Source organism: Chanos chanos, chromosome 12 (genome assembly GCF_902362185.1).
Source record: "Chanos chanos chromosome 12, fChaCha1.1, whole genome shotgun sequence".
Taxonomy (NCBI): Eukaryota; Metazoa; Chordata; class Actinopteri; order Gonorynchiformes; family Chanidae; genus Chanos; species Chanos chanos.
This window is the reverse complement of record NC_044506.1, coordinates 2,698,579-2,724,800: the sequence shown is the minus strand read 5'-3', so window position 1 is coordinate 2,724,800 and position 26,222 is coordinate 2,698,579. Positions and strand designations below refer to the sequence as shown.

Sequence of the window (26,222 nt, the reverse complement as noted above, 5' to 3'; positions counted from 1 at the left end):
AGAGGTTTCAATATAGGGCATATCCATGTATTTTATTTCATAATGTTACTAATGGAAAAAGACATTTTACTTTATTCTTCATATGCTGACACTTCCCTCCTTTACTATGTCACCAGAATGAGTGGTTAATTTCCTTTCTATTATTTAAAGAACACTGTGGTTGAACACTGTTACAAAATCTTTGTAGGACATAATGATGTAATGTGTATGCTATCTTGCTCATTGTACATTTTTGTCCTTTTTATAAAATGTGAAATCAGAACTTGGGCTTGTGTTATAATCTACTCAATTATGTACTGAAGGGGAAAAGGCATTTGGGGATATTTCTACATATGGTCATGTGGGCCAACTATGTTGACATATCTCTCCTATTCTCCTGACACGTTTCCTGTCATTTTTATCATCTCATTTCGGGTTTTCTGCTCGGAAGCACACACCGTAACCTCTTGTGCGTTTCACAGCTATACTGAACAGTACGGATATATTAAAGGTAACAACAAGAACCGGGACTGACTGTTTTTACCCAGTGACTAGTGATATTCCCATAGTCTGTTTTTTAATTGGTCGAAAGCTGGACGCTGTAAACATAGTCTAAAGGTCACTGCAGTGAGCCATTATCACGGAGGGCACTGAACAGTGAGACACAAAGTAGGACTGCTTGTCAAAAACTGTAAAAACCGGTCTGCTTCGGCAGCGAACATATTTGGGAAAAATGGGATTCATCAAAATATTTTTCCTGCTATTTTTCTGCGCTGTCATGCAAGCTGAATGCGGTAGGTCCGGTTTTCTTTTTCATTTCAGTCAAAACGTTGTGACAGCATTCGAAAGTTAAGGGTATAACGTCAGCACATGAAAATACGTTGCTTTAGCCTGTTTAGTATAAGGTTTAATGACTTCAATACTGTAATAGAAATACACAGTAAACAAAACCTTTCTGTTTTTGTTAGTTGTGGCTTTTTTTATTCTTTCAGAATGACACAAATGTTTCAGAATGACGTGTCAACACAGTTTCGGTTTCAAGTCATGAGCAGAAAATTCGACACCTTCGAATAAATTCGATTTATATTTATATTTATTTATATATTTATACTTAATTTTCAAATACAATCTGATATTGATTGTATTGTCTCACGGTTTAATGCAGAAATTGTGTTTAATCTGTTCAAGTAATAGATAGAAATACTCTGATTGCGAATTTAACACTAACGAATTAATTGTGTGCGCAGCGCTTCATTGGCTGCATTTCAATGTCAGAAATGTGACTGTAGAGTACAACATTTTTTTTTAATTCTTTTTTTTCTCTTGTTTTATGTTATTACAAGTTTGTTCACAATCGAAACTATCAAAGTTTAGAGTGAATTTCTAATGCACATTTATAAATATATACAATTCCTATTTCGTTGAAATAAATACATAATATTGCATTATGTTTTAAATTAAGTTTTAAGTTAAACTATAGTTATTGAATCCTTATGTTTTGCCCGTCCTTTTCTACCTCTATTAACTCCAGAGAGACACTCTCTCTATTACATATACACCGCCCTCTCCAAACCTGTCTCTCTTCCTGGAATCCATGAGTTCACTGCTATGGGCCTGCTTGATGACAGAGAGATTGACTACTACAACAGTCAGGACAAAGTCAAGATTCCAAGACAACACTGGATGAAAGAGAGTCTGACAGCTGACTACTGGGAGAAAGGCACTCAGTCACGAAAGAGTAAAGAACAGTGGTTTAAAGTCAATGTCAATATTCTGATGGATCGTATGAACCACAATCAGTCTGGTGAGTAAAGCTCACAGAATCTTGTCCAGTGTGAAAGAACAGTTGAGATTCAGCATAAAAACTCTGTGTATGTTTTCCTCTTTTTGACTGATAAACTAATGAGCTATTTGTAATTATTTGAATCTTTAACCATTTCAGATGTCCATGTTCTTCAGTGGAGACACGGCTGTGAGGCTGAGACACACTCTGATGGATCAGTAAGATTTGTGAGAGGTGTTGACCAGTACAGTTATGATGGTAGCGACTTCCTGTCCTTTGATGATGACACTATGCAGTGGGTGGCCCCAGTTGATCAGGCCGTTCCCACCAAAAGGAAGTGGGATGATGTGCCCATTCTCAACCAGTACACTAAGGGTTACCTTGAGAAGGAGTGTGTGGACTGGCTCTCCAAGTTCATGACTTATGGGGAAAAGGAGCTCAAGACACATAGTAAGTAGTCATGTTTCAGTTTGCACTGAAAGTGTTCCTGTAATTGCCTACTGACTTCATAATTACACAAATACATCATAAACCTTAGTGTACAACCCCAAGTCCAGGGGGGAGTAGTGTAATTACCCACTATTACAAACAAACTGAAAGCAAGAAAAATGCGTCAGGGAGGGGGAAGCACAATGAGTGATTGTCGCTTATATAATCAGGATACACAAACCCAACAAAACAGGTTATCAGTTATTAAGGAGTGCAAAGGAAAGACAGTAACACTGCAAAACAAATGCTCACATAACCAACATGGACATATTTCAACGTTTGACTCAAAAATCTGGATAATTAAGTGTGAGAACCACTATAATTATGAACAGAGAAATAATCTTGTTCCTGCACCCCAAGTACTACATTATGATTAAATCACAAACCAAAATGAGTCACACAAGGGCCATCCACCACTACAGCACACAGAGGGTTTGTGAAGAGGCAGAAAATCAACATGACAGCTAGACAATATATTACGAATGATCCTCAAGTCAGTTGTAAATAGCAGTTTCAGAGTCTAATCAATGACTGGAAACTATAATGAAGTTTTAACAGAGTAGCTTCTTTGATTTTTTTTTTCATAGCATGTATCAAAGGAACAAAGGTCAGTGATTAGGATAATGACATTTCAGTACCTCAGACCTCAAACCTTTGCTGCTTTCCTGAGTAGGTGAAATGAAGCACAAACTACTGACTTTAGATCATTTCCATGACCTTCTGTCTTTCTTGAGTTAGTACCAGAGAGGGGATACCATATGAGCATGGCATCTCAAGATTTGAGATATTTTAGCGCAGAAACTATTTTATATATGAAGGTGAAGTTACAGACATGAGATGTTGTTGTTGAGAGTGGATCATAAAGTAAGTAGTTTCAGTTACATAGATAAGAAACATTAGAAAACTTGATTGGCTTGAGCGAGATGTTTATTGCCGTACTTTACAGCATGTTCAGGTAAGAGGCTTATCTACTGCAGTAAAAGAGATGACTCACCATGAACCTTTGTCTCTCCCTCCAGCTCCTCCTGAGGTTTATGCTTTTGCAAAGAAAGCTAAATCACCGGGCAAGCTGACCCTGACCTGTATGGCCACTGGCTTCTACCCCAAAGATATTACACTGCTCATCAGAAAGAATCGTATTCGACTGGCTGAGACAGAACCCCAGAATGTCATGCCAAACGGAGATGGAACCTACCAGCTGAGGAAGAGTGTGGAGATCCCTGAGTCTGAAAAAGCAGATTATGACTGTTGGGTGAACCACAGGACCCTGAAAGAACCAAAAATCTCTGTGTGGGGTAATTATAATTTGCCACCACCTGTTATTCAGTTACATCCAGTTATTAGGACAAAATATGCTCATCTGATTTAAAATGTATATGGTCGTGTATGTGGCAATTGTGTAATGTTCTCAAATAAAACATGCAGAAGTATGTTATTAGGATGGGTATTGAATAATACAGGGAAAAAAAAAACTAAAAATTGCCTCAATTTATTTTTGCTTGCTTTGTTAGAGGCTCTAATATTTAATTACAATATTTGCTGAATAAAATAACAGAATATTTAGGAGACTAGTTGAAATTGTCTCTTGCTTCTGATCACAAGCACACAGACTCTAACTGGATTTGTCCTGTTTGTAGATGGGAAATGTGGGAACTGTGATGGAGACAGAGTTCTTGGTGGTATCATTGGTGGTGTTGTCGGAGTTGTCCTCACTCTGATGGTGGTTGGTGTCATCATCTTTGTTCTTTATAAGACAGGAAGAATTGGTGAGTACTCTGATACAACATTGTCCTACAACCTACAATCTTTCCTCATGCTGAAATGTTGTTTCAGAGTCATGGAACTGACTTAAATAATCTGGTAACATTATACATCAGCTCTGAAGTAGACAAGTCAGAGTTTATCAAGGTGTTCAGTGAATTCCCAAACAATGCTTAAGTAGATCTCACTTTTGGAATCTTGAATTTTAATTAATTTGTTTACTTATCCCACAGGCGTGTCAAGACAGAGAGGTAAGCATCCTCTCATTTAACAGTTTCATTTTTTGAATCTAATTTAATATTAAAATAAATTTCCCAGTGGATGAACTTGCCTTTCATCATTAGTTTCCTAAGATAAAATGTTTAGATTTTTACATACAAAATAGGACTGTCTCTGATGATGGATTCTTTTACGTTAGAGTCACAGACTGACATTTATACTAACATCAAAGTTATTCTAGTTTAAATAAAAATGTGTTTTTAACTTCACTCCAATATAACCCTTAACTGATGATGTCACAGAAGCCAGCAGCAACACACCTGATTCAAGGTGACTGTCAAATGATCAGGACCCTGGATTTAATAAATCAGTTAGAGTGGGTCTGGAGTGGAGTCATTTTAATCATATATATATATGTAAAGAGGACATAGGTGTATCTGAAAAGACTTTAGGGAAACGGTTGACTAATCTGTCACATGTCTGGGCTAAAGGACCAGAGGCCTGTTTGTCTGTGAGAGTTCAGCCTTAGGCTTTACAGCTCTGAAAATCAGTAGATCCTTAAATTACTGAAGTGTGAGGTTAATCAGAAAACATGGAACTGCCCTTGTTGGACAGAAATCGTTTCTATCATGTCTGGCTCATTCAACAGAAATGTTTGGATTGTGTTTACTGATTTCAGCGTTTGAAGAATGATTATGATTGGACACTGAACAAGCTTGTTAATGAAATTCTTCCTGTCTCTTAGACATAAATGTCCAGCCCAAAACATTTGCACAGTCAGGAGGAGTCTCTGTAGTGACCATGGGATCTCCACCTGGTGAGCATTTAAAACTTGAAACAAAATGTGAATTAAAAATAAGACATTAAACACAACTTACTGTAGGAATTGTTATGTAATTAAATAATTATGTATCTGATACACACCATTAGAGTTTTACAGCTGTGTTCCTTAAATATAATCATATGTTTAAAATCCTGTTACTCATGACTCTTTTTGCTCTGTCTGTCTGTGCTACAGTGAGAGCCGATGGGGGACTTCCAGTGAACACACCACTGCTGACCAAGACAGGTGAAAAGAAACACTTGTTTTGTCAAGTCTTAAACTGCAGAAATAATGAAATGATAGTTGGTCTTTAACAGGTTCTTAAACCTGTACTGTATGAGAGTGGAAAACACCTCATTCATGTCATTCACATTAGAGTGTCTTCTTATGATTATTCCACTCATCACATTTTCTCTCCGACACTTTCTACCTCTTTTACTGTCATCTGCAGATCAAAACCTGCAACATGTAATTTGGTGACACTATTCAAATGTCATCAGCCATGAGTCTTTGTTATTTTATTTTGTTTTAATTTATTTAATGTTATTTTATTTTATTTTAATTTATTTAAATATGAGTGTATCTGAAACATCTTACTTTTAAGGTTGCCCAACACCAAATGCAGGTATTACAGACTCTTTTAAGAGATAAAACTGTATAGGCTGAATGGTGCATGGCAGTGTTAGAGGCGCTGAAACACAATGTCTTTTTCTGTTTGCCTCTGATCTGAGGTTTGGATCAGGAAGATTATTAGGGTCTGACTGGTTGATGTGGTCCACTTCTCTATGTGGACTTCATCAGTCTTGAAGAGAGTTGACAAAAGAGAAAGCTAACTGACAAAACACTTATTCTTAACATAGTTGATTCTCCTTTTGGTCAAAATTTAAAAGAAAAAAAAAATCAAGACCAGAGCACTAAAATGTACTCCTGGTGTGGCTTCAAAATATTTGCCACTTCTAACTGTACTGATATCTTTTTTATCGTTCCTATGTAATCTTTTTAGATGTGCTTTAACATAGATCATAACAGTTTTGGGATATGGTTTATAGCTTAGTTGTAGCTACCTTGGCAAGCTGTTTGAATCACTTTAGTCATACAATAGTCAACTAGCTAAGAGATAAATGTCGACTTCTATAGTGAAGATTCTTAAATACTTTTCTTAACTATGCAGAAAACAGGCATGACAGGTGTTGAGTTAACATGCAAGAGATCCTTCTCAATCCCCTTTGAATTTGAATCATATTGAAGCACTCGAGTCTGCTTCAGTATTTTAAACTCTTTCTCTCTCACTTTCAGGATCAAAGGATAAACTCTCCAGTGGGGGCTCTGACTCAGGTAATAAAATGACAAATTTGGAATGTGTTATATTGAATTTTAATATTATATTTTTTTAAACCCCAGGCTCAGTTACCATCACTGTAACTGCCAATAGCTCTGCCACATTCTTAAAATTCAATTCAAATGGTTCTTGGATTATTGTAATGTGCAACAGTTTAGCTACAATTGTAAGCAATATACTGATTGTCTTCTTTAAAACCTGTTTTGTCATTAATTGTTTTACTCATAAACTCTTATGTTGTAAAGTGACAGAGAGTTACCATCTGCATGACAACCTTTCAGTGATTATTTTTATTCAAACTGTGTCTTTGCTTTTCCAGGCCACGAGAGCGGTAATGGTTCATCAAGAGGTAGCAGAGAGAATTGTCATGAATCTGAACAAATGCTGCCAGGTAACACTTTCCACTTTCCTTTAATGTCTCTTTTTAAAATATTTCACCAGGGTGGAGCTTCTCCACAGGTGTATTTTACAGTAAGAATATTACAGAAGATCATTTCACATCATTCACATAAGTTAATAGCATCTGCTATACAATGTCCTGTTACTACTGTTAGTTTTAAAACGAGTTAATAATATGTGTAAAACAGGTTAAGAATGTCAGTGCATGATAGCTCATACTTTTTACTTTGTGAAAAATGTTCATAACCTTTAATGTTTGTATGTGTGTGTGTATGTATGTATGTATGTATGTATCAGTTTACTTTTCTATACATTTTGCTACCACTATGTGCTTTGAGTGCTGCTTTGATCATTCAAAACGTCCGGTAAAAGAGTATCAGTGAGTGATTTTTGGATTTCCTGTTAAAGATCCTATTATTCTGGTTTGGTCATTTGTCTTTTTCGATATCTTTCTCTTTTAGCTTGAGTCCTATAAATGATAGAAGTGGCTTGAAGAGGAGGAGTCAAGGCATTACATAGATGATGATGATGTTTACTTACACACACACACACACACACACATGTTATTTGAAGGACAGGAAACTACAGTGTAGGCTAGGGGAGCAGGAGTAACAATGTGTTGTTTTAGAGTTTCATTGAGGTATAACACATTTATTTGATTATTATTTACTTGATTAATCTCTCACTTCTGAAAAATACTTTAATATCAACATGTTATAAAAATGTTAACATACTTAATTGTGTTTTTTTTTAGTTGATTATAGTAATCATTTCAATTTCATTTGTTTGTTTTGTTTTGTTTTTTAAAAATAACATATTAGGTTCAGCACTACTTGGAATATGATCAGAATTCAGAGAAGCCGAATAAGCTTGTATGTGTGTGCATTTTGTATTGAATTGTATTGAATGTAATGGGGAAAAGACACATGCTTTGAGTGACTGGCTCATGTGTTTTTTGTGTTTGTGGATTTCCCTGTGAATGTGATTGTTTGAATCCTGGATGTAATCACATACCACGTATAAAGTTATGTGTAATGAATGAATGTTAATCTAGTGCATGAGTGTGAATTATTGTATATTTCTATTCCTACTGCAGTCCTGTCAGCCCTGAGAAGTAAATGACCTGTATTTTCAGAGAGCACTTTGTGCATTCACAGTGGTAAAATCAAACACATTTCCCATTTGAAAAACTAGGAATCAAAATGATATGTGTGTTATGTGTTAAAGATTGTTAATAATTAACAGTATTGTCTCTCGATTTTACAGTAACTATATCTTGTTCATAAATAATAATTACTTGTTAAATAAAAATAAAAAATTGTCAATTCTGATGGGTTATGTCATATTTTTCAGTTTGCTTTAGTCCTCAGATCTGTATTCATAAATGAAAGTAAAATGGAAATCTAGGTCAGTCTGTGAGTCAATATGACTTTAACTAACACTTCTTACCTAAAGACTCATGATAACTGCAGGCTGGTTGATTGGCTGAAAAGAGCAGTGGTTTGCCCTAACGATCACAGCTCAAAGTAGCAACTTGCTATTGCTCCCAAGCCAAAGTATTTGTGCATGATATCTAACCAGACAGGTTCCAAACATCTCCTTTATCAAACCAAATGAACATCTCCTTTATCAAGCCAAATGCACATCTTCTTTATCAAACCAAATACACATCTCCTTTATCAAGCCAAATACACATCTCCTTCATCAAGCCAAAGGCACATCTGCATTATCAAACCAAATACACATCTCCTTTATCAAGCCAAATACACATCTCCTTTATCGAACCAAATACACATCTCCTTTATCAAGCCAAATGTTCATCTCCTTTATCAAGCCAAATGTACATCTCCTTTATCAAGCCAAATGTTCATCTCCTTTATCAAGCCAAATATACATCTGCATTATCAAACCAAATGTATATCTCCTTTATCAAGCCAAATACACATCTCCGTTATCAAGCCAAATGTACATCTGCATTATCAAGCCAAATGTTCATCTCCTTTATCAAACCAAATGTGCATCTGCATTATCAAGCCAAATTTACATCTCCTTTATCAAACCAAATGTTCATCTTCTTTATCAAACCAAATGCACATCTGCATTATCAAACCAAATGCACTCTGAAGTCATCTCACTTCATGGCCCACCCTTTAACATGCCCTAGTCTTGCCATTCTCTGTCAAGCTCTCTCATCAACAAGCTGTTTCTCCCCACAAGACAGCTGCTGATGGGATGTTTTGTAGGTTGTCATGCATGAAAACAACATTGCCTGATTCTGAGATACTCCAGGGCTGGTATGACTGCCACTGGCGTTCATACTGTCCTCAACTTTGGCTCAATCTTGGTTCATACTATCAAATGGTCATTGAATACCCTGTTGCTTGCAAACCTTCTTCATCTACCAAGTCACAGCCATCATCTACTGTTACACTGTTCCTGCTGTACTAGTATGTGATGTATGACATGACCAAGGTATCTGGCCTAGTTTACAACTGGAGAGAGTGACTATCAGTCCCTGCTTGAGCAATCAAAGTAAACCTGTCTAAATGCTGCCATACTGAGGATCACTAAGGTTTCATAACAGACATAGGATGACAGTTGCCGAACATGTTCTCCATAATGAAGTGTATATTGTTTATGGTTTCTGAATCAGACAACATGTAATCCAAAAGGCATATGATTTAATACAAATAGTCCAAAAGGGGTCCAGAAGATAATTTTACCAGATCCTTTTCTGTTAGCTTCAGTTGCCTATAGTTATTGACTGAATCAAGAGTTGAAAGCCATGTTACCCCCAGAGGGGCCATCCATGGACCCTTCAGATCTTAGCAGTGGCTCCTGGCATTTAGTTGTTGATAATCCACGCGCATCTTAACACCCTTGTCTTCCAACTGCTCCAGTGCACAGGTGAGGATGTCATTTCCCCAAGACTGTGAGATGACAATGGTGACATAGCATCAACTAATCTCATGGGTCATTTTTGTGAGGTAGAGTTCTAGAGGTTTCGAATTTTAGCATAATCATGATATTAAACTGATATTATTTATGAAAGAATTTCAAACTCCCCCTACCCACCCATTTGGCCGACTCAGTGTGCAGTTTGAAAGTGAGGACAGGGTAGCCAGGCACTGTCTGCAGCAGAAGGGTAGGCCAGTTCAGGAGCTGTGGTCCCAGTGAGAATGTGGCATATATGTCTAGTTGCATTGGAGTAGTCATGGGTTTATCTGTAATTGTGGAGACCGGTCTCTGATACTTTCTAAAACACAAAGAGTGCACAGAAGTCACAAGCTGCAATCTCTAGTTAGTCTCCTTGGCTTTTCCCTGGATGTTTCCTTTATACAGGACTTGACAAGACCCAATGATTCCCAGTTAAGGTTCATCAGAGGATGGTGTCTGAAGATTGTCTCTGCTATGCTACACAGTCTTTGTTTAAAAACAGTAACTTCGATTGAACTAAGGTGACCATACGTCCTCTTTTCCCTGGACATGTCCTCTTTTTCAGACCTAAGAAATACCTCCAGCCAGGATTTCTAAATCACCAAAAATGTCCGCTTTTGCTTTTCTTTCCACAGTCGCCATTCACTGTGTGTGCATTTGCATTATTTTGACCTTTTTCTTTAGGTCCCGCCCTCGCACACGCCACTGATGGACGGTCATGTACACTGTCATGCCATAAACATAAACATTGGTTAAACTGCGTCTCATTCATTACTGTTAACACTGCAGCAACAGCCAAGAAACCTTAAGAAAGCCGTAAGGCCACCATGCACCCCCCCCCCACACACACACACAACCTCATCCTCTTTTTTGAGAACTAAAATATTGTCATCCTACTTGAACCCGCGACCCCAATTAGGATAAGCGGCTTAGAAAATAAATAAATGAATGAATGAGCTTTGATTGAAGGTCACTCAGTCCCCTGGACAGTGCTCATGATTTCTGGGTTGATTGTTCTGACACTCCTGTCATCACACTACATTTGTGTTTTTCAGGTTAACAGTACTCATATCAATTTTTCTTGTCATGTTCAGCCTATGGCGTCTGCTAAACAATGTCTTATTACTTCTAACTGTCTGAAGTTTAATTAGTTTCAGAGTGGTTTACATTAAAACAGTTAAAATAAGACAACTACTTGTTTCTTCAATCCGTTCACCAAATTATTAATTTTCAAAACAATTACTTTGCATTACATATTAAACTACAGATTTGTCTCAGTTTTGTAGGGTAATAATGTTGCAATATCAGTGAATGGCATAACTAAGAGAGCTTGTGAACTGATTGTTTGTAGAGTACAACACATGGCAATGCTTTTACAGTCATAGGAATCAGGTTACTGAACTGTAAAATGTAACATATGAGTAGTGATGTAAGCACTGTAATATTTATACACAGTGATTGACACAAATACATCAAAAAGTGTATTGTTACAAATTACAAATACTGGTATGAGAAAATGCATTTAATTAAAATACAAGTAATTTGTAATTTGAAAATACAAATATACATACGGAATGATCTGTAACACTATATTAGGCATTTAGCAGATGCCTTTTTCAGGAGCAATTTACAATAAGTGCAGCAGTTGAGTAAACTAATTTCCGAGATCTCTAACGTTACAAATTTGAAGAAGTGCAACATATTTAGTATAGAAGATTAAACACTATACATAAAAACACCTAAATTTAGCTGTTAAGTTTAGAAAATAAGTTTGTCCTTAGGAACAAAAGTAGCTAGTCTGATTTATCTTTGATGAAGGCCTCCCTAAGACTAGCCACAAGTCACTGTTCCAGGCTGTCTGATTATGCCTGTGGCCTTATCTACAATGCCACTAGCAAGTAAATTCACAAGCTTTAGAGCACAGCTATCTGCTAATTACTCTATTCTTCTGTCGTATAATGACATTCAATGAGCAAAATCTGATAGTATATTTTAATTCTTGTTATAACTCTTTATTATCACAGTTAATTGAGCTAATCAGGGGCTTGATGATTAATTGATCAGTGGAATCAGGTGTGTCAGTCCTGAGCTCAGGAGATTTAAAACAAAGACGTGAAGGACAGTGGCCCCCAGGACTGGAGTTGAGAACCACTGTACCAGTGAGAACCACTGTCTCAAGGCAGTTTGCACTGAGCACCAAAGCAGCTTCTTTCCTTGGGTTACTGGTCATGAAGAAAACAAACAGTTCACAATGAGAGCATTGGACCCAACAGGATGCGTTACTTGCATCTAGCCGAAGACTGTGCTAGGTTATATTTAGTAGTCCTATAGTTAGTAGTCCTATAGTAAGGCTGGTGATGAAAGTTCTTGTCTTACTTGAGAATAAATTGACATATTTGATTAAGTGTTTTAAGTATTTTAAATACACAAAATGAAATCTCTCAAAGTATTTTGTTAAAAATTACACCTGATTATTTTCCATCCAGCAAAATACAAATTACAATTAGTCAAAGTAATTAAATACGTATTTTAAATACATTTAATTGAACTACTGCCCATCTCTGTTTATACACACATCGTGAGTAGCATAGTGTTGGACTATGTTACTCTAACCATTAGTCTATTGGACTGACCACTGATGGCCAGAGTTGGCTGAAAAATTGTGTATTGTAATATTCGGGCTGTATAGATCACTTATGTAAAATGGCTCCGTTAACAGGAACCCGGACTAACTCTCTCTACCTAGACACGGATGATAATGACGCATGCGTAGACTATCATTGGTCGAGCGCTGTATACTATGAACACAGTGGAAGGCGTACACGATTCTTAGACCGTCACCGTCCTCTGGGCAGCAAACAACGAGAAAAACAACGAAGACTCCATTAAAACCGAAGAAAAGCTCGTTTTTTGACTCGACTGTTCAAGACCGTTGCTACCATGAATTTGGTGACCAGTGCTGTGTTACTCTTTGGCGCTGTTTTTCAGCTTCAGGCCGAAAGCGGTATGTTATTTGTGTGTGTGTGTGTGTGTGTGTGTGTGTGTGTGTGTGTGTGTGTGTGTGTGTGTGTGTGTGTGTGTTGAATATGCAGAGTTGTTAAAGCAATCGAAAGTGAAACTAAGTTTAATCGCGTAACGTCTGGTTGAATGTTTCCATTAAGCTGAAGATAATTTGCATGTGAAATAGACGAGAAGTTAAAGAAGACAATAGTGAAGCATTTCAAATGCGATACATAACATACATTAGGTTCGGAGTTGTATAAAGCACTCAGTGGTTGTTCTCGAATAAAAGTAAAGATTGCTCTCGGTAAAATAAACGTTAAAGTAACTCATAAAGACGAATCAAGTAGACGTTTTACAGTATCTGGTATTACATGTACTTCAGTAACAAAAGAAGGCTACTTGACCTACGCAGATTAACATATTTGCAGTTTTATTGCTGTGAATTTAAGTTTCACATCTTGTTGCTACCACTTTCTGCAACTTTGGTCATCTCGCCTCAAACGCCATTTTATCGAATTCTTCGAAACGGCCGTAAACACAATACGTGACTTTTGCTCTGCTGTACCGTATAAAGACAGTGTCTGCGCCTTGTCTAAGAACATATCTGCCCCAGCTACTTTGGTTCGCAACATTGATATTCTCTATTCTTCTGTAAGTAGTTTGCAGTAGGCTCCGTTTTTTTGTTGTTTTATTTATTTATTTATTTATTTTTGCAGTCTGAGTTGTATATAAATAATTTCGCGCGTGGTAGTGTGTGATTTTAAATAAGTAAATATGCATGTAAATACGGCACGTGATTAATAAAAAATAAAAACAATACCCAGTCCAGTGAAACCCTAGAAGTTGTTCTTACTCTAAAATTTTGTAGCAGTAAGGACACAACTATGAACTGAAAACAGATACAGCAGATTTCTGGTCTGGATTTGTGGAGAGGGAGCTGGCTGGCTAGACGACTGCTACAGATTAAAGCATGCTTTAGCTTACGTTAAGCAAGAGGAGTGATGTGACTGACTGGACCATGTGTATTGACAGTGAAAAAACCCCCTGACTTCTTACCCATCAACTTTCAAATCCTGTTTTTAATCAAACTGACGCACAACTCCTGAACTGACGCTCACTGTTCCAGGCTGTCTGATTATGCCTGTGGCGTTAGCTACAATGCCAACTAGCAAGTAAATTCACACGCTTTAGAGCACAGCTATCTGCTAATTGCTTTATTCTTCTGTCGTATAATGACATTCAGTGAGCAAAATCTGATAGTATATTTTACTATATTTTTGTTTTAACTCTTCATTATCACAGTTAATTGAGCTAATCAGGGGCCTGATGATTAATTGATCAGTGGAATCTTGTGTGTCAGTCCTGAGCTCAGGAGATTTAAAACAAAGACGTGCAGGGCAGTGGGCCCCCAGGACTGGAGTTGAGAACCATTGTACCAGTGAGAACCACAGTCTCAAGGCAGTTTGCACCGAGCACCAAAGCAGCTTCTTTCCTTGGGTTACTGGTCATGAAGAAAACAAACAGTTCACAACAAGCACACTGGACAATACAGGATGTGTTACGTGCATCTAGCTGAAGACTGTGCTAGGTTATATTTAGTAGTCCTATAGTTAGTGGTCCTATAGTATAGAATACTATAGTATAGTCCTATAGTTGAGAATAAAATAACATATTAGATTAAGTATTTTAAGTATTTTAAATGCGCAAAATACAATCTCTCAAAGTATTTTGTTAAAAATTACACCTGATTATTTTCCATCCAGCAAATTACAAAATAGTCAAAAGTAATTAAATACGTATTTTAAATACATTTAATTGAAATACTGCCCATCTCTCTCTATACACACATCATGAGTAGCATAGTGATGGACTATGTTACTCTAACATTAGTCTATTGGACTGACCACTGATGGCCAGAGTTGAGGTTGGCTGAATAAATTGTGTATTGTAATATTCGGGCTGTATAGATCACTTATGTAAAATGGCTCCGTTAACAGGAACCCGAACTAACTCTCTCTACCTAGACACAGATGGTATTGGCGCAGGCGTAGACTATCATTGGTCGAGCGCTGTACACTATGAACACAGTGGAAGGCGTACACGACTCTTAGACCGTCACCGTCCTCTGGGCAGCAAACCGAGAAAAACCACGAAGACTCCATTAAAACCGAAGAAAAGCTCGTTTTTTGACTCGACTCTTCAAGACCGTTGCTACAATGAATTTGGTGATCAGTGCCGTGTTACTCCTTGGCGCTGTTTTTCAGCTTCAGGCCGAAAGCGGTATGTTATTTGTGTTTATGTGTGTGTGTGTGTGTTGAATATGCAGGGTTGTTAAAGCAATCGAAAGTGAAACTAAGTTTAATCGCGTAACGTCTGGTTGAATGTTTCCATTAATCTGAAGATAATTTGCATGTGAAATAGGCGAGAAGTTAAAGAAGACAATAGTGAACTATTTCAAATGCGATACATAACATACATTAGGTTCAGAGTTGTATAAAGCACTCAGTGGTCGTTCTCGAGTAAAAGTAAAGATTGCTCTCGGTAAAATAAACGTTAAAGTAACTCATAAAGACGAATCAAGTAGACGTTTTACAGTATCTGGTATTACATGTACTTCAATAACAAAAGAAGGCTACTTGACATACGCAGATTAACATATTTGCAGTTTTATTGCTGTGAATTTAAGTTTCACATCCTGTAGCTACCACTTCCTGTAACATCGGCCATCTCGCCTCAAACGCCATTTTATTGAATTCTTCGAAACGGCCGTAAACACAATACGTGACTTTTGCTCTGCTGTACCGTATAAAGACAGTGTCTGCGCCTTGTCTAAGAACATATCTGCCCCAGCTACTTTGGTTCGCAACATTGATATTCTCTATTCTTCTGTAAGTAGTTTGCAGTAGGCTCCGTTTTTTTGTTGTTTTATTTATTTATTTATTTATTTATTTTTGCAGTCCGAGTTGTATATAAATAATTTCGCGCGTGGTAGTGTGTGATTTTAAATAAGTAAATATGCATGTAAATACGGCACGTGATTAATAAAAAATAAAAACAATACCCAGTCCAGTGAAACCCTAGAAGTTGTTCTTACTCTAAAATTTTGTAGCAGTAAGGACACAACTATGAACTGAAAACAGATACAGCAGATTTCTGGTCTGGATTTGTGGAGAGGGAGCTGGCTGGCTAGACGACTGCTACAGATTAAAGCATGCTTTAGCTTACGTTAAGCAAGAGGAGTGATGTGACTGACTGGACCATGTGTATTGACAGTGAAAAAACCCCCTGACTTCTTACCCATCAACTTTCAAATCCTGTTTTTAATCAAACTGACGCACAACTCCTGAACTGACGCTCACTGTTCCAGGCTGTCTGATTATGCCTGTGGCGTTAGCTACAATGCCAACTAGCAAGTAAATTCACACGCTTTAGAGCACAGCTATCTGCTAATTGCTTTATTCTTCTGTCGTATAATGACATTCAGTGAGCAAAATCTGATAGTATATTTTACTATATTTTTGTTTTAACTCTTCATTATCACAGTTAATTGAGCTAATCAGGGGCCTGATGATTAATTGATCAGTGGAATCTTGTGTGTCAGTCCTGAGCTCAGGAGATTTAAAACAAAGACGTGCAGGGCAGTGGGCCCCCAGGACTGGAGTTGAGAACCACTGTACCAGTGAGAACCACAGTCTCAAGGCAGTTTGCACCGAGCACCAAAGCAGCTTCTTTCCTTGGGTTACTGGTCATGAAGAAAACAAACAGTTCACAACAAGCACACTTGCCGTAAACACAATACGTGACTTTTGCTCTGCTGTACCTTACAAAGACAGTGTCTGCGCTTTGTCTAAGCACATATCAGCCACAGCTACTTTCGTTCGCAACATTGATATTCTCTCTTCTTCTGCTCCGTTTTTTTTTTTTTGTGGCAGTCTGAATTGTATATAAATAATTTTGCGCGTGGTAGTTCGTGGTTTCAAATAAATAAATACGCATGTAAACACGGTACGTGAACAAGTAAGTAAATAAATAACTCTCTCTGTGGTCTAGTAAGTTCTTAACTTCTCAGACTGCAGTCTTTCAGGTATACTCAACATATTGGTAATTTTAACCGAATTCTGAAAACATTTAGATTATATTTTGTGATCAGAAAAACACATTGTAGTCCCAAATGTCTGTGATTGAAATGAGTTCATAATATTGAGTTATTCTAAATATTCTTATTTTACAAGTCTTAACAAGTAGATGCATTTACTCTATCCTTCTCTTGCTGTATTTCCTCCAGAGAGCCACTCTCTCTATTACATATACACCGCCCTCTCCAAACATGTCTCTGCACCTGGAATCCATGAGTTCACTGCTATGGGTCTGCTTGATGACAGAGAGATTGACTACTACAACAGTCAGGACAAAGTCAAGATTCCAAGACAACACTGGATGAGAGAGAGTCTGACAGCTGACTACTGGGAGAAAGGCACTCAGTCACGAAAGAGTAAAGAACAGTGGTTTAAAGTCAATGTCAATATTCTGATGGATCGAATGAAACACAATCAGTCTGGTGAGTAAAACTTACAGAATCATGTCCCATGTTAAAGAAATTTTGAGATTCAGCATGAAACCTTCACCTTTTTCCCATTTTAATTTAGGAGTTGAATATTGTGCTATCTGTAATCATGCAAATCTTTATATATTATTCAGCTATTTGTAATGATTTGAATTTTTAACAATTTCAGATGTCCATGTTCTACAGTGGAGACATGGCTGTGAGGTTTACAGACTGGCTGATGGATCAGTAAGATTTGTGAGTGGTGTTGACCAGTACAGTTATGATGGTAGTGACTTCCTGTCCTTTGATGATGCCACTATGCAGTGGGTGGCCCCAGTTGATCAGGCTGTTCCCACCAAAAGGAAGTGGGATGATGTGCCCATTCTCAACCAGTACACTAAGGGTTACCTTGAGAAGGAGTGTGTGGACTGGCTCTCCAAGTTCATGACTTACGGTGAAGAGGACCTCAAGAAACATTGTGAGTACATGTGTCAGGCTTGTCAGGTGATTCTCCCTCACTGAGGTCATCACTATACAAGTGGATTACACACCCTGGAATCATTCAGAATAGTTAGTTTTTGTTTACTGCAGATTACAGGAGAAAAACAAACAAATAAACATTTTTCACTAACGTTGAAACAAGTGCTGGACAAACGAGAGAAAGATAATGCAGGAAGCTCATCTTACAGATACTGTTACATTCATATCAGGATTAACATTAAACTGACATTTGTACTGAGTAGAAATCCATTAACTCTTAATTAGTCTTAATTAATGTTACCAGATTATTTTAACTTTAAGAATTCAATTTTAGTTCCACTCTGAGTTTACTAAATTCTTCTCTCTCCAGCTCCACCGGAAGTTTTTGCTTTTGCAAGGAGGGCGACCACACCCAACAAACTGACCTTGACCTGTATGGCCACTGGCTTCTACCCCAAAGATGTGACCCTGAACATCAGAAAGAACCGCATTACACTCTATGATAATGAAATGAATTCTACTGGAGTAAGACCAAACAGTGATGGAACCTACCAGCTGAGGAAGAGTGTGGAGATCCCTGAGGCTGAAAAAGCAGATTATGACTGTTGGGTGTACCACAGGACCCTGAAAGAACCCACAATTTCTGTGTGGGGTAATTAAAAAAAAAAAAACACTCTTTGAATTGTCAGTATATATGATAAATGTAGCTTGTTGGAATGCTTCACAGTTTTATGCACCTGTGCGTATAACCTGCTAACCTGCTACAGTCCGTAAATTCTATTTGTAAATAAAATGATATTGGCAAAGTATGCTCACTATTGTTTTAAAGCAGTGTGCTATTTATAAACATTCACAAACTCATGTGTTAAATGAAAGGGGAGTGCAAGACAGAAAACATTTTATTTATTTCTTTTCCCTTTCTGAATCCAACTTGGCTTTTCAGTGACACTGATTTACTTTCAAACTTAAGAAACATCTCACTGACATATAAAGAGCATCTAATGCTTTATGTGTCTTGTTTTTAGATGGAAGGTGTTCTGACTGCCAGACAGAGGCAGCTTTTGGAGGTCTTATTGGAGGTGTCATTGGAGCCCTGTTCACGCTTGCTGTGGTTGCAGTGGTCGTGTTTGTCCTTCACAAAAAAGGCTTGATTCGTGAGTATTCTGGAACACCCTTCACCCTACACTGACCTTGGTTGTAAGTAAAGGACTTGTAACCTTAAGTGGGATTGTAATTTCTGAAGCAGACATGTAATTAAGTGTGTTATTCAATTCATTTTCCAGAGGAATTCTCTAATTTACTCACCACATCCTTTGTGTGGTATAACACATACATCTGAGAGTGTTTTACTGTTCCTAAATGCAGTGCCTCTCTGTTGTTTTCCCAGGTTTCCCAAATGGCCATGCTCCTGTTATGCACAACAGCAATGGAGGTAAATGATTAAACTTCACAGTGTCACTCTACAAAAACAATGAATAATGGACATGTACACAAACTCTCTTAATCAGTTTTTTAAAACAGTTTATGTCTTTTTGAAAAATCTGGTTTGATGAGAAAAGTTTTTAATAATTGTAATATTGGGTGAATTGCAGTGTGTGTGTGAGAGAGAGATCATGCACCTGATCATGCAGGAAATGACACGTCTTTGTATTTCCAGCCAATGGGACCAGTAATGGAGTAGGAAACGGAGTGAATGGGCACAATGGCACTCATGTTGCTTTGCTGGGTAATGGAGGTAAGACACTCACATTTGTTAAATGTGAAATGGTGTCATAGCTGACCTCTTAAAGAGCCCTTTAGAATTTAGACTTCATAGGCAAAGTAAATGAATTTGCTAAAGGAATTAATAAATGTTGTTTTTCAGATTCAGAATTAAACATTAAAATGAACTGAACATTAAAATGATTTGTCTGTTAATCTCTAGCTCTCTCTTTTGCTCTCTCTCTCTCTCTTTCTTTCTCTCTCCTTCCCTCCCTAACAAACTTTGTCCCATTGAACCTCTGTGAAATTTCTGAATGCCAGCAGGATATTGATTTGCTTTTCCAGCTTAATAGGCCTTAGTAGTTTGTTTGATCAAAACTTGTCTGTTCTTGTGCTTTATATTTTATAAATCAGTTGGAGGAATTGGTGTGCTTAATGCAGTTTTTGTATTTAGATTTGTATTACATACGACTTTTAATTTTATTGCTAACATAGATGATCTTGTACATTTATCTCCTGACGATCTGCAGCCAGGCAAAGCTGAGTGTATAAATGTGCTCTTCAGTAAGTGAATCTTGTGATGGTCAGACATTAGCGGACTGCCCCACAGGCTTGGCCCACATTGCTACTCATATTGTCTGTTTTTCAACACTAGCAATGGCCATACCATTAAAGGTAGTGTTCATAGTCCACCTGTAGGCCAAATCACAGTCATTTTTTCAGGTGTTTGTTTGTCTCTTATTTGGGAAATCTGAGTTAATTTGAAATGTTTGAACACAACAGAACTGTTTTTGGAATATTGTGTAAACCAGGGGTGTCAAACTCAGCTTCAGCTTGGGCTACAGTAGCATTTTTGTGTTTCTTTAAATGGCCTTAAACTGCAGTGCTTCATATTAATGCCATTATTTATATAACTACCTCTACTCTAGATTAGATTTGACTATGTCAACAATCTAGGGTCTGAAAGCAGAAAGTAGTACGTTTTTAGGAAAAAGAAGGGTAAAAAGATATTTACTTGTACACCCTATTATGCAAATTATTATTATGCTGATGAATGCAGGATGTCAAAAGACCTGAATATCTTGGCTATTATTTCCAGAATAATAAAGGAAAGACACTGCTTTTTGTGCCATCACTACAGTAAACATGTTCTGTTGTGTGCCAAGGCTGTTTTTCAGTTATCATACTTAATGCTGTTTTTGTTCCTGAGTGTTTTCTGTCACAGTGGCTGCGTAACTTACATCCTTTCATTACTTCCACTGTGTCTTTACAAAGACACACCAAAAAAGAACAAACATGTTCTCACACTCTCACCTTTCTTGAAACCGTCCTCCCTCTTTATCAAGGTTTCCTTTTTTTTTACATTTTAATGTCACTGTGAACGAGTTGGAGTTAATGCTTACCTGACCAAAATTTTTTTATTGGGCAGATTTTAAAGGAAGGTCCCAGTTTCTTTGGGTGTTGTTCGGCTACTAATATTCCTGATGTCTTTAAGGAGGAAAGTTTTTAATAATTGTAATATTATGTCAACTGCAATGCATGTGTGTGTGTGTGTGTGTGTGTGCGAGACTAAGAGAGAGAGAGAGAGAGAGAGAGAGCAGTTTTTCTACCCACCTTTGTGTTTCTCTCCAACACCATAAACATGACATGTCTTTGTATTTCCAGCCAATGGGACCAGTAATGGAGTAGGAAACGGGGCACAATGGCACTCATGTTGCTTTGCTGGGTAATGGAGGTAAGACACTCACCTTTGTTAAATGTGAAATGGTGTCATAGCTGACCTGTTATACAGCCCTTTAGACTTTTGACTTCATAGATAAGGTAAATGAATTTGCTGAGTTACTGCCTTAAGTGTCGGAGTTAAAGCATCACGGTGTCTTGTTCATGAGTGAGGGTAAGATGGAGAGGGAGATGGACAGGTGGGTCATGGAGTCATTTTACTGGACTGTCGTGGTGAAGAGGGAGTTGAGTCAGAAGACAGAGCTCTCAATTTACCGGTCAATCTTTGTTCCAAACCTCGCCTGTGATCAAGCGCTCTGGGTCGTGACTGAAAAAATGAGATCCCGAGTACAAGCGGCAGAAATGAGTTTCCTCTGCAGGGTGGGTAGGCACACCCTTATGGACAGGGTGAGGGGCTCAGACATCCGGGAGGAGCGCGGAGTAGAGCTGGTGCTCCTCTGCATTGAAAAGAGCCAGATGAGGTGGTTTAGGGCATCTAGTCAGGATGCCTCCTGGGCGCTAACCTGTGGAGGTGTTCCGGGCACGACCAACTGGTAGGAGACCCTGGGGCAGACCCAGAACACGCTGGGAGGATTATTTATCCCGGCTGGCCTGGAAACACCTTGGGATCCCCGGGAGGAGCTGGTGGATGTGGCCAGGGAAAGGAATGCCTTGGCTGGCCTCCCCAGCCTGCTATCACCGTGACCCAGTCCTGGATAAGCAGCCGAAAATGATAATGATTATGAATTAGTAAATGCTGTTTTTCAGATTCAGAATTAAATATTACAATGAATTAAACATCAGAATGATTTGTCTTTTAATCTCTCTCTCTCTCTCTCTCTCTCTCTCTCTGTCTCTCTCTCTCTCTCAATTTTGGTATTTAAGGTCCTGCTTGAGAACTTGGCCGTAGACTGCAGTCAAACCCTTAGTCATGGATTACACGAACAGTCTGATAGGATTGATAAACATTTCAGTTGAATCAGTTTTTCACATCTGGGATCTAATTCATGCAAACCATTCATGAACCACAAAAGTGAGTACTGAAATATTTAGAAAATTCCCCCAAAAGATGTGCCAGTGTTTTGATTGGGGTAAAACAGACACTGTATCACTTTACCTCGCAGATTCAGCAAATTTGAGGGCCTTAACTTCGCTCACTTTGAAAGAATTTTTTAAATTACTATTTACCAGTTAGCACTGCAGTAACTGTCAGTGACCACATCTTTGAGAACCACTTTGTTCTGAAGATGTTAAGAAAATGCATAACTTCACATAAATGCTGACTGATTGACAGGTCATTACTGATTAAATCCATTTGTTTTCACATTGTATACTCATCATAGCTGAGAGTCAAAAGCATTTCCTATGTCAGCAAATTGCTTTTTTTCTTTTTGAAAAGTATGTTTCAGTTAATGCTTGGGTGATTTCAATTGTCAGTTACATAATAGGGTTTAGAAAAGAGTTTTAAGTGTCTAAGATAACATTTAAAAAGTCTATAAACAGAATATTAAGCTTGAGAGGGAATAATGTTAAATATTACTGTATGCAATACATTATGAATTTCATCAATCTGTTTTTATCTTTTATTTATTTCTTTCGGCTTATTCTCCTTGAAGCTGATAATTTAGTTTTCACTTTTGAGACCTCTTGTCTAAGTGCATTATGAAGAGGTCATTGTGTACAGGGATTGAGTTTCTTTCTTTAAGTAGTTTCCAACTCTTTTCCTTGAGAACCCATTTGACAGCACACATCAAATTCTGATCTTGGTGACTCTCTGAAGTAATCTCACATTGCCCAGAATGTTAGATCTCTGAAATTTTAAAATACCATAAAGCATCACCAAATGAATGAGTGACAGTGTGAATGAATGTTATGTATGATGATTAATGGACATGAAATCAGGTGTTTGAGTTTTTAACCACCACATAAATATTATATCAAGTGGATTTTTGGGTTGGAGTTGGGAAACTTTGTGTTTCTGTCTTTGAAAATCAGGGTGTTTTCTCACTGTCTCTTTCCTCAGCTGTCAATCATCTTTACCTTTTAGATTTTCTGACCACATTTAGCACTTTGGTCATAATATGATGGATTTTTTTGTTTGTTTGTCTTGTTTTTTGTTTTGTTTTGTTTTGTTTTGTTTTACATCACCTCCACCACACTCTCGTGCATAGCTACATGCATCACTCATAATGACTTAAACTTTCACTGTAAACCAGCAGTTTCTGACTGTTTTTGCCGATACCTCTTCGAATGAACTTTGTCATGTATTTCAGATCTAGACAGAGATGGGATTAATGTGATGATGTCACTTCTCTTAAAGCAGGTGAAGTGATCATACAGGTTTCATGTATATTTCATGTAGATTTGATGCAGTTTTGTCCTGTATAAAAAAACTACATGAAATATGCCTATATCACCATCACATACAGCACTTTATACAGATTAACATGTACATTTCAAAAGTCACTATTTCATACCACTGTTGCCATACCAACTTTTTTTTATCTTGGTCAGGTTCCAGTTTTCAAATCCATAGGTCAGGAGGTTATTTCAGTGTATTATAGTTTAAACCTGTGTTTGTGCTTTTCAGCTTTGTTACAACCAGTATTGTATTCTGCATCATTATGGATTTAAGCAAGCAAAAGACTTCCTGTTACTTAAACAAAAAAGTTATTCTTAAACCATTTTTTATTTCTACTTGTTACACTGTATTTGTGAAATATGTTTTATTCCTCAATAAAATTTGATCTCCATACATGTCATGTTGGGAGTTTCAGTGAAAAATTGTGCAACTATATGATGCTATCGTCACTACCCAAACAGAGGAGCCACAGTGTGCTATTCTGTCTGTGCGTCGACATAAAATGGTGTCCTTAATGAAAGTGAAACTTATTTACAGTGAATGCGTCACACAACACAGGATGTTTAGCGACAGGGGGAACTCAGCCAATGTGCTACAAGAATTTTTTTTTGTCAACGTGACTTGATGTTGCAACAAACTGATATTTGATATTAAGACGAACCCATGCCGTTTATTAGCCCCTGATTCATTAAACTCAAGTTTAAAATATTGCTTCACTGTTGCCATGTGGTTTAGCTAAAAAGTGAAGTAATGGCGTATGTTCATTGTCCTGCCTGATTTTTTCCTTCAGCACGCTTCTTTATGCTGTGTTTTCTGAGGAGGAGTGTTTGGGGACAAACAAAATAAAAAACTATTAAAAATTAAAAAATTATTTTTAAAAAATAAATAAAAATAAAAAACGCTTGAGATTTTGACATACCGAGGTACTCCACATGAAAACATTTTGTAGAATTATTGAAATAAACCTATAACACACTTCAACATTTTATTCACAACGCACGAGTACCACTTTCTGTCAAAGAATATGGTTTCATGATGCATTAAAAATTAGCCAGTTTTATTCTTCTCACCTGCACACTGAGGGTTTCCTTGAGAGGGAATGAGTTTCCAAATTCACTGACGATGGAGGAGCTGCTCAGAAAACACTAGTACATTTGGTCACACCTTTTCAGCACCTGTGCACTGTGTGTTTACCTGTGTAATGATTTTATAATGATCCTGGTTTGATGTATGAATGCTAGTTTCTTGTTTCTTGTTTACCACTCAGTGAATCATTAGAAAATAAACAATAATGAAGCACATTTGGTCATTAACCCAAGCACTTGACTAACCACATATTGCCAAAGGTGGAGTAAACCTTTCTTGTCTCTAAGGCTCTTAAACAGCATACACAACCATGGACTACTGAAATTTTTTTCCTGTATCATCTGTTTGTTTGTTTGTTTACTACCAAAGAGGATATACTGCATGTGAAGTTGACATAGTGCTGTATTATTGCATTACATTGGCAGTTCCGTTCACTGGTGAAATAACAAATATACGAGGGACCCAAGATCAACATTTCAGTGAAGTCAGTACTGGACAGATGTATGTGACATAGCCAGTAGAAACACCCAGCTGAACATGTACACCTGCATCTTATTGGGGGAGGGGGGCGGGTCCTTGGGATCTTTACGCTTTTGCAAAGAGAGTGAGATCATCAGGTAAGCAGATCTTGATCTGTTTGGGCACTGGTTTCAATGTCAGAGATGTGACACTGCTTATCAGAGAAGCCCAAAACAAGCGAACCAAATGGTGATGGAACCCACCAGCTGAGGAAGAGTGTGGAGATTCCTGAGTCTGATTCACCAGATTATTATTCTGTGGTGAACTATAGAACTCTTTTTGTAGGTGAGGTCATTTCAGTCAAGGGTTATTTTATGCTTATGCTTTCAAAAGTATAACTCCTCAGATTATCCGTTCTCCGCACACCATTTCCTCATTCAAACATGAGTTTCACGTTATAGCCTAACTATATAAATTCTCTCGTTAAAACGCGAAAAACATCTTGTTATCACAATAAACTTTTCATGTAATAACGTGATTCTGATTGGTCTTTCTTTTTCTGGCGTGGCAGCTGCCGTACCATTTCAAAGCTGTTTCTGGTGTTCACAGCTTTGGCCGATGTGGCTGAGACCACCCCTTTCCGTGCAAAACACTGAGGGGCGTGGCCAATTAGCATATTTGCTATTTAATCAGTTTTCAAATCCTACATTTAGATTTAACATTTAACATTTACATCTACATTTAACATGTATATTTATATTTAACATTTCTGTTTACATTTAATATTTACATTTATATTTAACATTTACATTTATCATTTACGTTTACATTTAACATTTACATTTAATATCTATATTTATAGAATATATTATTTTATAATTATGGTTAAATGCAGATCACTACTGTTGGAAAAGGTATTGCAATATGCAAGTTCCAGTGTCAATCTCCACAGGGCATCCATTCAGATGGCAGAAACAGTTATGTGGTTCAGACTTAGAAATTTTCATTTTGTCATTCCACCCACAACACGGATGTAATGAAATAATGGTGTGGTTCTATTGTAGAGGAAAAGAAAAGACAATTGACTAGTGTTCTTCAATTAACCGACACTGAGTTAAGACATCTCCAAACATAGGG

General features: G+C 37.4%; 2 protein-coding genes across 3 annotated transcripts; both read left to right on the top strand.

Annotated features, from left to right (window-relative positions):
• Positions 1–625: 625 nt before the first annotated feature.
• LOC115824964 (H-2 class I histocompatibility antigen, Q10 alpha chain) lies at positions 626–8,096 on the top strand. The gene is made up of 11 exons (XM_030788673.1): positions 626–773; positions 1,511–1,783; positions 1,922–2,212; positions 3,271–3,546; positions 3,889–4,017; positions 4,246–4,263; positions 4,977–5,048; positions 5,250–5,291; positions 6,348–6,389; positions 6,713–6,784; positions 7,254–8,096. The coding sequence occupies exons 1-11, from the start codon at positions 713–715 to the stop codon at positions 7,256–7,258; spliced, it is 1,281 nt and encodes a 426-aa protein (XP_030644533.1). The 5' UTR covers positions 626–712; the 3' UTR covers positions 7,259–8,096.
• A 4,485-nt stretch (positions 8,097–12,581) lies between these two features.
• Positions 12,582–23,933, top strand: LOC115824966 (H-2 class I histocompatibility antigen, Q10 alpha chain). 2 transcript variants are annotated; one of them, XM_030788675.1, is made up of 9 exons: positions 12,582–12,733; positions 17,018–17,290; positions 17,466–17,756; positions 18,129–18,410; positions 18,784–18,912; positions 19,146–19,190; positions 19,416–19,493; positions 21,125–21,194; positions 22,064–23,933. In XM_030788675.1, exons 1-8 carry the CDS (start codon positions 12,670–12,672, stop codon positions 21,187–21,189), a joined length of 1,227 nt encoding a protein of 408 aa, XP_030644535.1. In that variant the 5' UTR covers positions 12,582–12,669; the 3' UTR covers positions 21,190–21,194; positions 22,064–23,933. The 2 variants fall into 2 exon arrangements, with proteins under 2 accessions (XP_030644535.1, XP_030644537.1); XM_030788677.1 differs by lacking the exon at positions 12,582–12,733 and adding an exon at positions 14,864–15,012.
• Positions 23,934–26,222: the final 2,289 nt, after the last annotated feature.

Coding starts and splice junctions, on each gene's coding strand:
- LOC115824966 (XM_030788675.1), top strand. CDS start 12,670: ATGAATTTGGTGACCAGTGCTGTGTTACTCTTTGGCGCTGTTTTTCAG. Junction 18,411..18,783: donor ACCCACAATTTCTGTGTGGG/GTAATTAAAAAA, acceptor TCTTGTTTTTAG/ATGGAAGGTGTTCTGACTGC. Junction 18,913..19,145: donor TCACAAAAAAGGCTTGATTC/GTGAGTATTCTG, acceptor TTGTTTTCCCAG/GTTTCCCAAATGGCCATGCT.
- LOC115824964 (XM_030788673.1), top strand. CDS start 713: ATGGGATTCATCAAAATATTTTTCCTGCTATTTTTCTGCGCTGTCATG. Junction 1,784..1,921: donor TATGAACCACAATCAGTCTG/GTGAGTAAAGCT, acceptor TAACCATTTCAG/ATGTCCATGTTCTTCAGTGG. Junction 6,390..6,712: donor CAGTGGGGGCTCTGACTCAG/GTAATAAAATGA, acceptor TTGCTTTTCCAG/GCCACGAGAGCGGTAATGGT.